At 37.2% G+C, this 15,551-nt stretch overlaps 1 protein-coding gene across 2 annotated transcripts in view; it reads right to left on the reverse strand.

Annotated features, from left to right (window-relative positions):
• Window positions 1–15,551, reverse strand: part of MMRN1 (multimerin 1) — a 40,604-nt gene that overhangs the window by 14,343 nt on the left and 10,710 nt on the right. For both annotated transcript variants that reach the window (XM_068187589.1, XM_068187588.1), the window contains exons 2-5: window positions 12,642–12,761; window positions 10,375–10,481; window positions 5,088–5,186; window positions 1,335–1,508 (exon numbers count right to left, since the gene is read on the reverse strand). In XM_068187589.1, coding sequence (XP_068043690.1) covers window positions 1,335–1,508; window positions 5,088–5,186; window positions 10,375–10,481; window positions 12,642–12,761 — 500 coding nt within the window. The remainder of the gene's footprint in view (window positions 1–1,334; window positions 1,509–5,087; window positions 5,187–10,374; window positions 10,482–12,641; window positions 12,762–15,551) is intronic.

The raw sequence follows: 15,551 nt of genomic DNA on the forward strand, positions 1-15,551 counted from the left end.
AGCATCTTTTTCATTGGTGCTATATTTCCTTGATTAGGAGATCAATTGAGAAGATAAATCAAAAAGAGGGATATCAGCTGGAGATTTTTTCTGAGCAGGTATAATATAAAACATTACAGGTAAAACCAATAAAGGCTTGAAGTGCATTTTCAAAGAAGGAGGGTTTTGGTCAGCAGATTTTAATTAAGACTTAGACCCTGAAACACAGGGAGTGCCGAAACAGAAACACAGGATGCTGAAAAACACCTCTTAGACTAGCATGAAAATGACAGCTAGAACAAGAGAAATAGAGAAAAAAAAAAAAAAAATGAGGAGACAGCAGAAGAGAAATAGAAAATATTCAAAGACAGATCAAGTGTGCACCCAAAGGTCAAGAATGCCATCTAGCAATATGTGGAGAGGTGAAAGCAGGTCACCAATCAAGAGATGGAATGAACTTGCATACAAGAGAGCCATCTAGCATGTTGCAGGAATAGCTCGGGAGACAGAGGACTGAAAATACAAGAAATGGGACACGACTTGATAAACCTGAGGGAGATACAAAACCATTTCTTGTTTTGTTCAGTTTTATCTCAATGTAAGGAGCTCCAGAACCTCTGTTCTATTTTTAAATAGTAGAAAAGTCATCTGGATTCTTAAGTGTAAAATATGGTTTGGGCAATATTCCTGAAAAATGAGAAAAATATTGCACATTGAGGAAATGAAACCTGAAGTCTGAATCTGCTTGTTAAACAGCATTTTCAAGCTGGGTAACACACAGATCTTGCTGCAGGATTCACAACAAATGGATGCATAATACTGCTGGTGAGGAACTGGCCAAGTTCCTGATCACTGTGTCTTTCTCATATACTGAACATGAGTACAGGTGTTTATCAAAGATAGCGTAATACAATCAGGGACAAATTATTCAGCAGAATGTTTGCTGTACTATAAACCACCACATAATTTCTTACAGTTAGTCCTGTGTGAATTATGTATTAAAAACATTGGTTAGACTCGGTAGCAAAACAAATATTATATCTTTTAGCAGCTGCCAGATAAACAAAAACAGACATAAGAATATTTGCAGATGCTCTAAGTAAATGAAAACGCCTTGTTAGTGGCTTAAGCTGCCATGTAGATGATGAAGCACCCAAGAATATAATTTTTTGTCATTATGAAAGACACCATAGTGAATGTTGAAATAAATTCCTCTCTTATGAAATTAAATTTTAAAAATGAGTTCTCCCAACAAGTGTTGAGTAATAGAATAGAACAATCTATGAAGATTTTAAGCCTTTTTTCCCCTGGCACCTCTAACAGGGTGAGTGATTACATTAATTTATTTTTCTTACCTTTTAGAAAAGACTGGAAGTCTCTGCCCTTATCTTCATTGATTTTGCCTTCCAGAGAAGAAAGCATCTTGCTCACATCATTCATCGCAGCAGCAATGCTGTCAACCTTCTTCTGTAGAAAAGTCAGTTTCATCTCCTGACTGCTAATCTTCTCATTCATTTTTTCAAAAAGTGCTTGGTCAGGAAACAAAATGAGAAAAAAAATCCCAAAAAAGTATTGATAAACATCGTTTAGTGAATAAATAGAAGAAGGTATAATTGACTGAGAGACATTAGCTAAAAGTGGGGTGAAAATTTTCTGAATTTTTAGTTTTGAATGAATCATCTTGATTTTTGTCATGTATCATGTATTAGTGAGATTCAGCAGCACAGCAGTTACTAATTACTAAAGCATATGTATCCGTTATAAAGTGTTTATGATTCTACAAGAGTATTCTGAATGGTAAGCTTATTTTAATCAACATAATGCCATTCTTCCTCCACCTAGCACCCTACAGGGTATTCAGTTAACTCTCATTTAGTCCTTTAAAACAATCACAAAAGCATACATTTTTACTCACCATTTATAACACAGCTTCATGCGTTTGCTAGGCTTGTGTCGGAAGGAATACATTATCTTTCCATTGTTAGGGTCAAAATAAAGACTTGTTCAACACAGCAGCAAGGCGGAAAAACAGCTAATAGATAAATTACTTTGGAATAATGATTAGTCTATTATTAAAAATAGAAGCTTAACCTACAAAGTCAAGTTTGTTTTAAAACCTGCCCAAATTGTTCTTGACACTTGAAATCCCCTCAGGAATAAAAAGGCCTAGATGAATGCTTTTAAGATAGGTAATGGTGAAGGATGCCTTGATGTTGAAAACTAGGACACCACATGGCTTCAGCCAGCCATCTGAGTTTGACGGGTATCAAACTTAGTCTGGTATTTTCAGAAGATGCTGACAAAATTAGATGTTTGAATTCCTGTAAGCAAAGCTAGAAAATCTCCTTCAACCATTCAGCCTAAATACCCATGTTAAGCATATGATAGATTATCCCAAATGATCTGGGCTATACTATGACTTAATAAACTGCTATGGGTGAGATTCTTTAGCATTTCATACAAATATTTACAAGTGTAAGTTTACAGTATTGCTGTTGATCTTTTGTCACTTTTCATTACAGCACCAGTGTCTATTCCTATGGCAGCAAACAGTTCTAATCAGAAATCCTGTCCAAGTACAGGGGTCCAAAGGCTCCAAAAACTCCAAGCAAGTTATATGCAAAAGGGCATATTGTTCTGATGATTTGTATTTTTTTTTAATTCTGGGATGTAAAGATAGGTACAGATGCAGATGAAGCAGTCCAACATTCGTGAGAATGCTCTCCTGTAGAGTCATGTTGCTTGTAAAGGCCATAATATTAACAGCCTGGAGAGTAAGGCGCTTTTAGGTTAGGATGTTAGGATCTCCAGTTGTATTCTCTACCCAAGGTATCTACTTACACAGACACTAAATTATTTCTAACTTAACCACCTCGTTTAGACTCTGACAATTCTTCTGACTGGTACTGGAAAGAAAGGCCATTGATAGACCTTTGTCTTCATAATACAGCTTTATGAGAGACAAACAGGTCTGGACACTTGTGCTTGAATTGTTACTATGAGAAAAGGATTTGAATTCATTAGCGGCTCACACACAGTCACCCAAACTGGTAACTAACCTGCAGGGTGAAATGCTTTTTTTTAGCTTGGTTCTATCAGCCCCCACTGAGGGAGGAAGAGAAGTTAGATGAACCTGAAAGTAAGGTTTTATGCCTGCAAGTAGTACGTCTGCAAAGTGGGAGCTAGGAGCAGAATTTGGCTTGTAGAGCCATAGCAGGTGCTGATGGAATGACAGACCACAGCAGTCAGGCCTGGCCCCAGGCTGTGTTCGCAAGGTTGACAGCCAGAACAGGTATATCACTCTTTCTAGACTGACCCAATTTGATTTAAAAATAATTTGAAAAGCAATTAACATGGAGGCTAGAGATTCCAATTTCAGATTTATTTCTGAGAGCATAATTCCTACTAACAGAAGCAGAAGGTCTCAGTGCTCTATTGATCAAGCTCACTTCTTCATAATAGGCCCTGTCTGCTTTACTAAACATCCTCCTCCCTCCAGCCCTGAGAGACTTGGTTGCTCACACAGTACCACCAAGGTACAACAGCCTAAAACCCCTTTCAAAAATACCACTCTAGATCTCCATGCCAGATTCAATCTTTCCCTTTTTCTTCCTGTTAAGATCTAAAATAAAGCACATACATGCATATAAGCACATGCATGTGTAAAATCCCCATAAATCTCTGTAGCAATCTTAATTGTGACATCCTGTTCTCTCAGCATGCATTACAGCCCAAAAGAAGGTATTTAAAACTGCAAAACACTAACCTGAGAATATAACCTGACTTATTTATTTGCTTCAGGAGAATGTTTCTGGATATAGGCTAATAGGTGAGTGACAACAACACCACAGCGTGGAATAGATGATGGTTATACAAAAAGCCAGTGTAGACAAAAACAAGCATCAATAGATTCAAAAGAAAAGGAAGGTAGTAAAAAAAGTTCAAGGAATATACTTCCATGAAACACTCCTTTACATCATGGCCATTTTTTGGCTCCTCAGTATGAAAAGTAGAAAAGGGCCACCAATTGAGACCAGGCACACATGGTCAAAGTCACTTGCTGCCTCCAAAAATTGTGAACATTTCAGTATTTCTCCAAGACAAAGCTGCCATCAACCAGGACACTCACTGCCCTTGGAGCCCCAAACTCTGACCTGACCCCAAGACACTGGAGCAACAAGGTTTTATCCCCATGAGAAATGGCCACCATTCATGTCACAGCAAGTGTAGCTGACAGTGCGGTGATGCCTCCTAAAATGGCAAACATCACAGGATTTCTCCCAGAACAAAGCTTCTAGCAAATAGCAACCAAAACATGGAGAAGCTTTTCACACAGCAGTCACCTAACATAGATTCTCTATAGGTTCTCAAAAAAATAAATCTTTTTTGTTACTGACCAGCTCTTACAATTCCCATTTGTCTGTACATACTTCTGTGAGGCATCACTGACATCATATTCCAAAAACATAATATCCAGATTATATAAAGTAAACACAATAATGAGCAAATGTATAAGGCAATAAGAAATACTCTCAAGCATCGCTGGTATAAATGTTTAAACTCTCACTATGTTTCTTAGTTATTTGATCATCCTGGACATAATAGCTTAAAACATGCCTGAGCTGCCCTTGTTAAGGTTTGAAACATCTTTGAACTGATTTTGAATAAAGAACCAATATTTGTAAGAAAATACGTAGCAATAATCACGTATTCAGGTAGTCAATAACTTCATTACATTTTCTTCTATGTGCAATGCTAGTCTGTACTACTTCTGTATTTGGGCTGGGGTTTTTGGCTTTTTTTTTCCTTTAATTTTATTTTTCTTTCTATTAATTAATTTATTGCATTCAATAACATAATTAAAATATTTCCATACCAAATGCTTCCCTGGTTTTAATTTAGGCACAAAACCCGCTGTTATTTCTAACCTGCTGGTACATTAAAATTCAGTATCTGCCCATCTTTATCAGAAGAGCAAACCACTGCACCATGACTGATAGAAATTGACATTGCATTCAAGTCCCTTCAGTAGGCAGAGCTTTTCCTCAAATTGTTTTTGCAATGATCTCAGTGACTGGGTAAAGGTGAGAGCAATTTTAACAACTGACCTCTCCCACTGGGGTCCTGAAGAACTCCTGGTGTCCTCTCACCAACAGTTCTGCTGCTTTCAGCCTGGTTGCTGTGTATAACTGATTGCTGTTCTTGAGCTAGAGAAGGGAGAAAAAGGAAAGTAAAGGATGTGAGTGAATCACAGAACATGATCATTTGGATGATTGCATAACAATTTTTTTCTTTCTTTATTCTGTACCAGCTGTACCAAAGCCTAATCATCTGCAGTGACTCTTACCTGCTTCGTGCAGTGTGGGACCCATTGCTGAAGGTGGTGACTGGCTTCATAAAAGATTTCTGAAGAGTGGCAGGGGCTGGTGTTAATATAAAATATATTATGCTGTATAATTAACATAATTTTTAAACGCCCAGGGCTAAAAATTCTAGAGGAATATTTTAGAACTACATAAAACAACAGTATAAAGACAATACAGAGATTGTCAGCTGTGAAATTAATTAGGGGTTTTTAATGGTTACAAAATTAACCAGGTTTGATAAAACTGATTTTTAGGTTGGGATTTTTTTTGTTTGTTTTTGTTTTGGTTTTTTTTTTACCAATTACACAGATCTTCAACCATGGAAATCTTACTACTAAAGGCAATGGTGATACTACATTTTTGCAGCACTTAAAAAATAAAAACAATTTCAAAACACAATCAAATTCTAAGTTCCAACAAATGTCATCTGACATTTATGACTGGTATACATATAAAAAAAACTTCACAAAGGTGGCAATTTTGTAAATATTTTCTCTGGTGATAGCAGATGGGATTATCTCTTCTTATTTTATATTTCAGCCCAAAAGATCCAAAATTAATTTGCAAATCGCTGGACTAACATTATTAACTCAACATCACAGCTGCAGAAAATGAGGTCCAGAAAGTTAAGTGCCCTCACTCACAAAAAGTAATGAGCTGATCAGATAGCTGGGAACAGAACTGAGATTTCCATATTCCTGGCATACATTCTCTAGCCATCAGGCTTAATTATGTTGTTTTATTTTACTTTTTTGAAAAACAAAATATGTATAAATTAGCTAATAAATTTACTAGTGTAAACTGATATCAATTTTTATATACTCACTTATTTTGTGGAACATTTTTAAAGTCAATCTTCCAGGAAGAGCATATCTAAGTAATGCCACTTATGTGGCACTAATGTGATTTCCAGTCTTTAGTACAGTACAAGCAGAATAACTTGGGTATGGTGACATTATTTTACACTTCAAATTTTAAAATCCATAATAATAATAATAGTTCAGCCATAATGCAAGTTTCCAGGGAAATGGATTAAAATGCAGAGTCAAGAAATTCCATGTTTCATATAGTTCATTTGAAGATAAATAGACCACAATTAGGACAATAAATGTTGTTTAAGTTGTAAATTAAGGATGCTTTAAACATTAGGATAGGAACTCGGAGGAAATTATCATATGGACCAATAGTTGGTAGAATCTTTTGAAATTTCCTCATGAGAAATACAAAATACTCAAATGGTTATAATTTCAACAGCTTCTGTTATCTTTCTGCAGCATGGTTTTTGACAGAAGCTAAATTCCTGCAGTCAGCCCAACACATTATTCAGAATTTATCAGGTGGTGTTGTGGTGATACAATCTATGACAAGGGAGTCAGATACTTGCCTGTGATAAAGACCACCTGATCAATGGTTTTATTCACTGGTCTTTCCATTGATCTAAATGCATTCACTGACTCTGTTGGTGCTACAGATGCCACTTTTTTGTCATATATATATACACTATCCACCTTATCTTTCATCCTCCCTAATAAATCAATTGCCCTACATTCTAGAATACCCAAACCCTTACAGTTTTATTCACTCTTAAAGTTTCCAAGGACACATATTTCTCCCTGTGTGCCTCTTTTACTAATGCTTTAAAATTGTTCAGGTAACATAATGGCTGTAAGACCAAGCACATAGCATCTCTGTCAGAGCAAACTAGCCATGGAGCAAGCCCAAAGCGCACTGCACCGCCTCTGACAGCAGCAAGGACTGGAGCCAGCGATGCACACACACCAGCCTCACCCAGAGACAGTCACATATTTTACACTTATCACATTTCACCGTGGTACAAGAAAGGTACTTGGCAAGAAGCATTAGAAATTCAGGCTTTTCATTTGTGAAACAAATTCAGAGGAGTCACTGGCAATATAGCTTCTCCTACATCATTCTTCCAGCAGGGCTCAGGCCTTTTCCAAAGGAATCACTCCAAGACATTATATGGTGATTACATTTATGTGCCCCTTATTCCCCCAGCTGAGATTTCCCATTGTAGATGCTGGATAACAGCAGGTGTGTTGGGAGCACCAGACCAAAAACCTAATACACATCCTCTTTAGGGTAGAAATAGCCATCAAATGACTTACATTTGAGACCTTTTAAAAATTAGATATGCCTTGCTCAGTTTAAAGAAAAAAAATAGAAATTCAAATGAGACACCTAGACCCACCTTAAAGGTGCCATTTGCAATAATAAAGCACCATAAACAAAACCAAAAAAGCAGCAATACGAAATCCCGAGCAATGAGTCCTTCCAGTTGTATCAGAAAAACAGGCAATGCATACAGAAATTTAACATTAGGTGTCTATCATCCAATATATTGGCCTAGATGTATAATTTATTGTCCCATGTATTTTTAAACACAGCACTCAGAACCATTTCAGGGAATATTGGAATTAAAAAAAAAAAAAAAAGATTGCGTCTTTTTGACTCAATTTATCTTTGATGAAGCAGGAGTGGCTGAAGGCGTTTCCCAGAGTGGGGGTTAGATCGTTTCCTCCCGTTCCCTGTGTTTCAAGGCGAATTCCCACCTTTTCGGCGTGCCGCTCACGGCACGCAGAGGATGGGACATCGCGCGGCCATCTGCTGGAGAAACGGCATCACTGCCACTCCCGGGAATTTCGTGCTGACAGCGGCTGTGGCAGAGCCGGCTGCTGGCTTTAAACCATAGAATTCGGTGTTCCGACTGCGCATGGGGGAACAGGCATTCCATTACTACACACACGAAGTTAAAATAAAGATGTGTTTAGCAAAAGGGACACGTCATGAAGTCTGCAACTCCGAGTTTAAGCCTCCTTTTGTTTTAGTGGCTTTGCTCCCAGTTAAACATTTGATATTCCAAGGTCAAAATGATGATGCTTTAATTGTTGAATTGTCCATATTGACTTTTCTCTTTAGACTTATAAAAATTACGTCTACATTTTTTCACACATATAATTTTTTTTTTTTTTTAATTGCATTGTCCATGCTGGAATAGGATCCATGTTTTAGCCAATTTGGTCATGTGTTGCCACAAGGGAGGTAAGGCTACAAATAGTGATCTGAACACACCACTTCCATCTCTCTCACTACTGTACTACCTTGAGAAGCATCTGTAGCCAAACAGTTACAACAGGGCTACCAAATAGGACTTTGAGATATTTCGTAATAGCTATCAGGTGGTGGTAAGTGGTTTCTCCTGCTTAGACTATCAGACTGAAATAGATACATATGACTTCACTCTGTCAGACAGAAGCTAAACCAGAAGGAATTTTAAATCAGCATTTGCTACAAGCAACCCACATCACACTAACAGTGCCTTTCCAGGATCTAAAGGATTGTCAGAACACCCCAGTTCCCTTGGCACAGAAACCCTTCAGTAACAATTCTGTTGCTGAACAACAGAGAGGCCAAGTGGGAGGCTCAGTGACTCAGGAGAGCCCCACTCAGCACTTTCAGTGCCTCTGCCCTGCTGTTGTGGAGCACAGGAAGACAAGGCTATTGGACTCCCAGCTGTTCAAGTTCATTAGCCCAGGTCCCTTCATGGGAATTGAATAACACAGGCGGGCTTGTGCTGGTGGTCTGCTCCTCATGAGAGGCAGGATTCCAGAAGCAAGGAAGAAAAGCTTCTCTAACACCTTTCATCCCAATCTCTTTAAGCACTTCTACAAGCATTAATTAATTAAATATCCGAGTTCCCCCTGTGAGACAAGTGTTATCTCAATTTTCTAGATGGGTAAACTTGGTTATGCAGATTAAAACTGGCTTCCCCAAGTAATTCAGCAAGCCAGAAGTGGTTTGAAAATAGAACCCAGGAGATGTAACACCTGCTCCTGTAACACTTCACATCACTTCCCTTTATTCTTATTTTTTACATAGATGCCACTACAAATTGAGTTATACAGATTTTCTTCCTGATCAATGTTTGCCTGTTATTTTGATGCCATTTCAATTTGTGACCTCCCCTTTCAATGCTACCCTTAACATTTTTTTATCTATTTTTGCTAATGTTTGCTCCTTTCTGAAAGGAAGCATTTAAAACACTTGATCCATGCTCACTGGACAGCCTTGCTGACTGACTGTGCTCTGTTATATCTGTTAATATCTGACTCCACACTGCTGTGCAGAGGAGAATTTTGTGCCTGCCAAGGTTCTAGCTCTTTGGCACTGAAATTTCCCTCCTGGCTGTGAACAATAGTGATTTTTCTTCATTCCTCTATATTAATTTTTAATCACAGCCCTTTACTTTACTACTGCTGATTGAATTCCCTATCACATCTAATAGCCTTTCTTGCAATATTAATTCATTTAAAACCTGTATGCTGATGCCATATCTAATTTTTCAAGGACTGCTTGCTTAAGGCCAGCAGCAAAGAAAGAGCTTTTATACAGATGTAAAATTACAGTATGATGCCACATGTTTGATCACCAGGGCAGAGGTAAAATGGGCACAATTATACAGGGATCAATGCGTAATACCTAGAAAAATTCAGTCACTGTTGAAATGAACAGCAGAAGAACTACAGTATTCAGAGACGTAAGAAAAAGTTGATACATTATTTTATCGTAAACAAAATATATTCTCAGAGCCTGAAAGCAAAAGGCAAAAGAGTAACACTGCTGTAGAGGAATATTACAGCAAGTATTCAATAGAGGACCTGGATTTAATTCCCCCAGCACTGCAATTCTCAATAACTAAAAGGTCAAAAGTAGAGACGCACTGAATGCAAACTCCATATTTTAGCAAAATGAAATATGGCTGGAAATTTTATGAGCTTTATTTAGAGTGGAAGAACAGAAAAGACATTCCATTTAGATGCTCTGGAAATTCACATACAGGGAAGAGTCAACATCCCTAAGCATTTTAGTTTCCTGTGTATTTTTTCTGGTTTTGAATTTAACAGAAAGCACTGCATTTGTTTTCAACAGAGCCATTTGCTCACAGATCAAACTTGCATTTTTTTCTTTTGCTGAAGTGAATAGTTCAGACCCTTACAACTCTACCCACCTTTGGGCTGGCAGTTTTGCCCACTGTATCCAGGACAGCACTTCCACTCCAGCGATGTCACTATTTTATGTTTGATTCTGTAAGCCTGGTGTGTTGTTGTCTGGGACCTGTGAAATGAGAACAATTGAAATCTATTTTAGGTAACCCAAGAGGAACTGTAAGATACCTGCATAACTTCATTACATTATCTCACTTGTCATATCCTTTTATTACTGCTTGAAATTCAAAGTGAATTCTAACCAGGGTTTGATGTTTCATTAGCAATCACAGCTTTAATATTGCAACCTCCAGATTAACTGCATGAATTTTAAAGAAACCTGATGTCTATTTAGATTTCTTCCCAGAATATCTTACTCAGGATTCAAATACTGCAATCTTTTATGGAAGACATTAAAATTAATAACTACTAAACTGAAAAAGGGAGCCAAAACCACAATTTTCATATACCACTTTTCTTTGAAATTGGTGGAAAAATGCATTCACAATAAATTTACACCACATCAGCACACATTTAGTGCCACTGGAAACCTTCCCTCCTGATTATTTTAACCAAGTTTATCCAAGCATTAATCCAATAAAGTCTGAAAAATTCCACTCTGGATTTCAGGGAAAGGAGGGCCTTTCTATGTAATTGTGAGGCCTCAGTTATTACTTTTACAGCATGCAACTGCAGAGGAAGTGGTAATATTATTTCTGTGTTCCAACAGATTCTGCATGTCCTGGCTACCCCATCACTTATCCTAGGTTTCTTAACATCACAGAGAAGTCAGTTTAGAATGAACATGCTGCAGTAGGGCATACAGAATAAACTATAGCAAATCTCCTTGCCCTTTTAAGATGTTAAATACAAAGTTCAAATAAAAATAACATCACACGCTGTTACTAGTTATAAGCACTAGAAAGACTAGTTATATAGCACTAGAAGGACACCTAAAATCTCAGAAAATGTGATGATAAAACACAGTTACTGAATTGTTTTGTACACAATCCCTGTATAAATCATTCCAGAAAAAGGGACAAATTTAAAGGCTGTCAGACCAAAAAATATCCTCCCAAAGCATTAAAAAATGCCACCATATTTTATACTCCAGTTAATGTTGTCACCCCTTCCCAAGGGATGTAATATTTTATATATTAAAATTCGCATAGCAGCTGGCAGAAGATTTTCATGTGTTCCCAGCCAGCTTTGGCTCTAAGAAATGGCTTTTTCAGCAGCAAGAACTCAAAGATTAAGATGATCTGAATTCAGGAGATGTCCTGGTTATTTTGCTGTATGGATGGTGTTATGATAAAAACACCTTATTCTTATTAAAACACCTTATTATGTATTAGCATAATCCATTCCTAAAACCACTCATAAAAATGAAGTGTCCATGAAAGGAGTTAATCAGGAATAGCAATTTCAAAAATAATCCACATAAAAAAAAATCCATGTAAATGAGTCTCAGAAATTCATGTAGTAAAGCCTTTTTTATAGGAGCAGCACAAGAACCTAAAGCAATTGAATTAGGAAAAAAATTAAAACAAAAAAAACAAAACTGGCAGCATTTCAACCACAGGGTCCACTCTACAGTTTTGCTGTGCAGTTGACTACATTTCAGAGTCACCAAATGCTAAAGAAGTTCTATTCCCAGTTTCAACTCAAAGCTTTAAGTGTGTTCTGCCATACCATCTAGAGGACAATTCTCATAACAGTCAAGCTAGCTTTTAAAAGGCTTTTAAATTTTTTCAAGGGAAAAATACACTAATATCTCCATTTTGTTGGTGCTGTTTCATTTTGCCATTTTCCAAATTCATGCATTAAAATTCAATTTCACTTACAACTGAAATCTAGCATTTAGAGAATACAATGAGGTACCCAAACCACAAAGGACAACCTGAATGTTTAACAGAGGTATTATTGACAAGTTCCATCCAGGCCAATTACTTGTTAAGGTTCACTGCCTGACCAAAGCTGTGCCAGAAATAAGCACTAAACAGACTAATAACAAAAATATTTATGCCTCTCAGGGGAAGTCTTTTGCTTCAGCAGAGCACAAGCTTGGAAAACTGCACAGAAAGGATTTTCTTCCCTGCGCATGCTTTAAAGCTTTGTACTTGTGCACCTCTCTTTGACTTGAAGACTTGGAACTGACTGGAGGGTGCCAGAGTGAGGGCATGCTCCCTTTTTGTTTCCCTTTTAATTTTTAAAGTTATATTCACATTTATGGTGTATTTGGTTGCAATTAAAGTTCTTCCAAGTAGTCTTTCTTCCTAGTTCTCCATACCTCTGAGCACAGGATCCAATTTGCCAAGTGCAAGGCTTTGCTCTGCCTGATGAGAAGGTTTCCAGGTTGTCCACCACAGCTGTAGGTATGAGTCTGGTATGGACATAAGCACACCAGTTTCTGTAAAACAGAGAAGGTAAAATGATTAAAAGTACAAATAACATTTCTCCCTATACAATCTATGATAGTTAATTGTGAAAGTTAAACCCATAATTTACAAATAGGAGTAAGTTACAAAAATTAAGTTTGTTTTGCTCGAACTGCCAATGTTGTCTTGGACAATTACTTAGTCTTTGTGCTTCAGCAAAGAAAACAGATAATCATTTCTCCATCTCTACATATATCCATATTGCAAATCTGTATTTTAATTTGTAAACATCTGTGGTGCTCCAAGAACAAAGAAGCTCTTCTAAACAGCAGTAATAACAGGTCTTAAAATACACCTACTTTTCAGACTACAGAAACTGTTTATCCAAAATTCAAAGGATTTTTCAGAGAGGTTTTTAATCATCCACAGCTCTCACTTCATGGATAGCCTTTCTAGTATTTCTCCCTTGCCCCAGCAATACTGTGAGTACAGATAGACTTTGTTTTCCAGTGCACTGTGAGGTCAAAGCCACACACAGCAAACACATGCTATGGCTCCACACTTGTGCCTCTGGATGCCCAACCAGAAAAAGCAGTCACATACAGAATGATCAAACTCTAGATCACTGCAGCACAGGGGGCCAGAGCTGGTGAGTGCAAGAGGTGGCTTGCTGGGGTTTTTTGGAAAAGGTTTCTAAGGAGGTTGCAAGTAAATACAAACTGTTAAATCAGATTTTGAAACTTGGCTACAGTAGAAGCTACAGTAGAGAATACAATTAAGTCAAAATTATAATGTGAATAATGGCTCAAGACAGATTTGTATAGGGAAATTATGCCCCAGAGATATACTGGTATTCCTTAAATCAGAGGCAGGTAGATAAATGTGTGATTTTCAGAGGCTTTAGGCAAGGTCACTCACCAAAAGATATGGGGGGGGGAGGGGGGAAGCAATTTATTACATAGTAAGAAGACAGATCCTGTTATAAATATATAAGGCATTAAATCAGAGAGATGAAAAACTAGTTTGCTTCTTTGAGAAGCAGTTTACCAACATAATCCCACATTAATCTGTAATAGGTACTGCATTCATTATTTAGGGGGGAAGTAAGTAAATAGGGAGATGACAGGGTTATACAGAATTTTACAAAATCATTTTGTGCAGTAAAAAAAGCTCAACTTGAAGAATTGCAGAAGTCTCATGATACTGACTTTCCAATTAAGTAGGTGTCAGGAAAGAGTCTTGTAATGCAGAATCAGTTTCAAAGACAGGCTTATAGAGATCGTATCACTATATACAGTAGCTTTCATCAGGGGAAAAATAATCTTGGAGTCATTGCTAATGGCTCTCTGAATAGGCCAATTTATTGGTTTGCCTTAACTAAGCTAGGCAATCAAATACTTGAAATTATTAGGGAAGGACTAAAGAACAAACTAGCCACCACCGTTTCAAGTACATCAATTCTCTGTTGCTGAGTACGAGTCTATAGACAGTTTGAACAGAGAATTCAGCTTTGGTGCTACACCCTAAAGAGAGGTGGAAAAAAGACAAATGAAGAGCAGGAGGGATATGGAGTCATGACATTCATTATTCAGTTAGTCTTTTTATTATAAATAGGTATCAAAACAAAACTGGTTTAAAACTAAAGAAGACATAAATGAAGGGTCAGGCAGCATTTTCATAGCCATGGACTGTGCTGAATTTGGGAGCCAAAAGGGGTTTTAAAAAGCAGGAAAACTATTTCATGAAAAAACATGCCAATAAGGTATTATCAGTTCCATTTTTTAGCAATCATTAAGTTGTAACTTTAATCTTTGTCTCAGAAAGTCTCCCAGCTGCAGACTGGAAAGCATCCTGAAGAAAGTATTATTGTATTTCTGCTGGTGGAACAAAAGCCTATTTAGCCTAGTGCTGACTTTCTTCTTTCATCTTTAACTTAGTGCAGCCTTACTCATGATCACGTTATTCCCTTGTCCATGCTGAAACATATTTAATTTTTGACTTGGCAAGTTAGTGACTAGACACTCTTTCAGTTGTAGGACTGGTGGAGCTGCAAGGACTTCAAAACAATATTTGCATATGACAACTTAAAGTTCACCTTTCTGTGTTGTGTTTTGCTGCTAACATTTTCTTCCAGTTGAAGTAGTTGTTTTCATGTTTCATGAATACATATACTTACTCCAGATATCATACGTTGCTATGTACTCCTTAGAGTGGAAATCAAAATACAATTAAGACCAGATTAGTTCCATTTACTTAAGTGGCATTAGTACAGATTTACAGTGCTTCAAACATGAAAAACAGCACAAAACACGAAATAGTATCAGCATCTATCCTTAAGCGATTGCTTTTGTCTACTGAGATCCCACCAGTGTATGCACATTAAGCTCAGTAGTGCTGTACTTGGAAAATGATTCCTGAGAAAAAAGCAGGATAAGCCAGAAAGATGCTAAAGCTAACAGATTTAACCTCACAATATCTCTACTGCCAATATTGCAGCACTCCCTTTCACAACACACATTGTTTATTTGAGGAATAATGTGCCTCATATAAAATGGGTTTTGAGTGCCTTTGATCTGATTTTGCTCACTCACTCTCCACTTGCTTGAGAGTTTTCATTAAGATAGTATTTCTTCTTGATTAGGTATAAAAAGGCTGTACTTTGTTTGATGTTTCCTTTATGTTCTCACTCCTTTAGTTACTGCCTTTTATCTGTGTGTATTAATTAAAGACTCCATAAATATTTACAAAAACTCAAATGCAGCTACCAAGCATGAGCATAAAGATTAGGTATTCTGCTCACTTTCTCTGGGGAAGTCAGAAGC

The sequence above is a fragment of the Anomalospiza imberbis genome, chromosome 4 (genome assembly GCF_031753505.1).
Source record: "Anomalospiza imberbis isolate Cuckoo-Finch-1a 21T00152 chromosome 4, ASM3175350v1, whole genome shotgun sequence".
Classification (NCBI taxonomy): Eukaryota; Metazoa; Chordata; class Aves; order Passeriformes; family Viduidae; genus Anomalospiza; species Anomalospiza imberbis.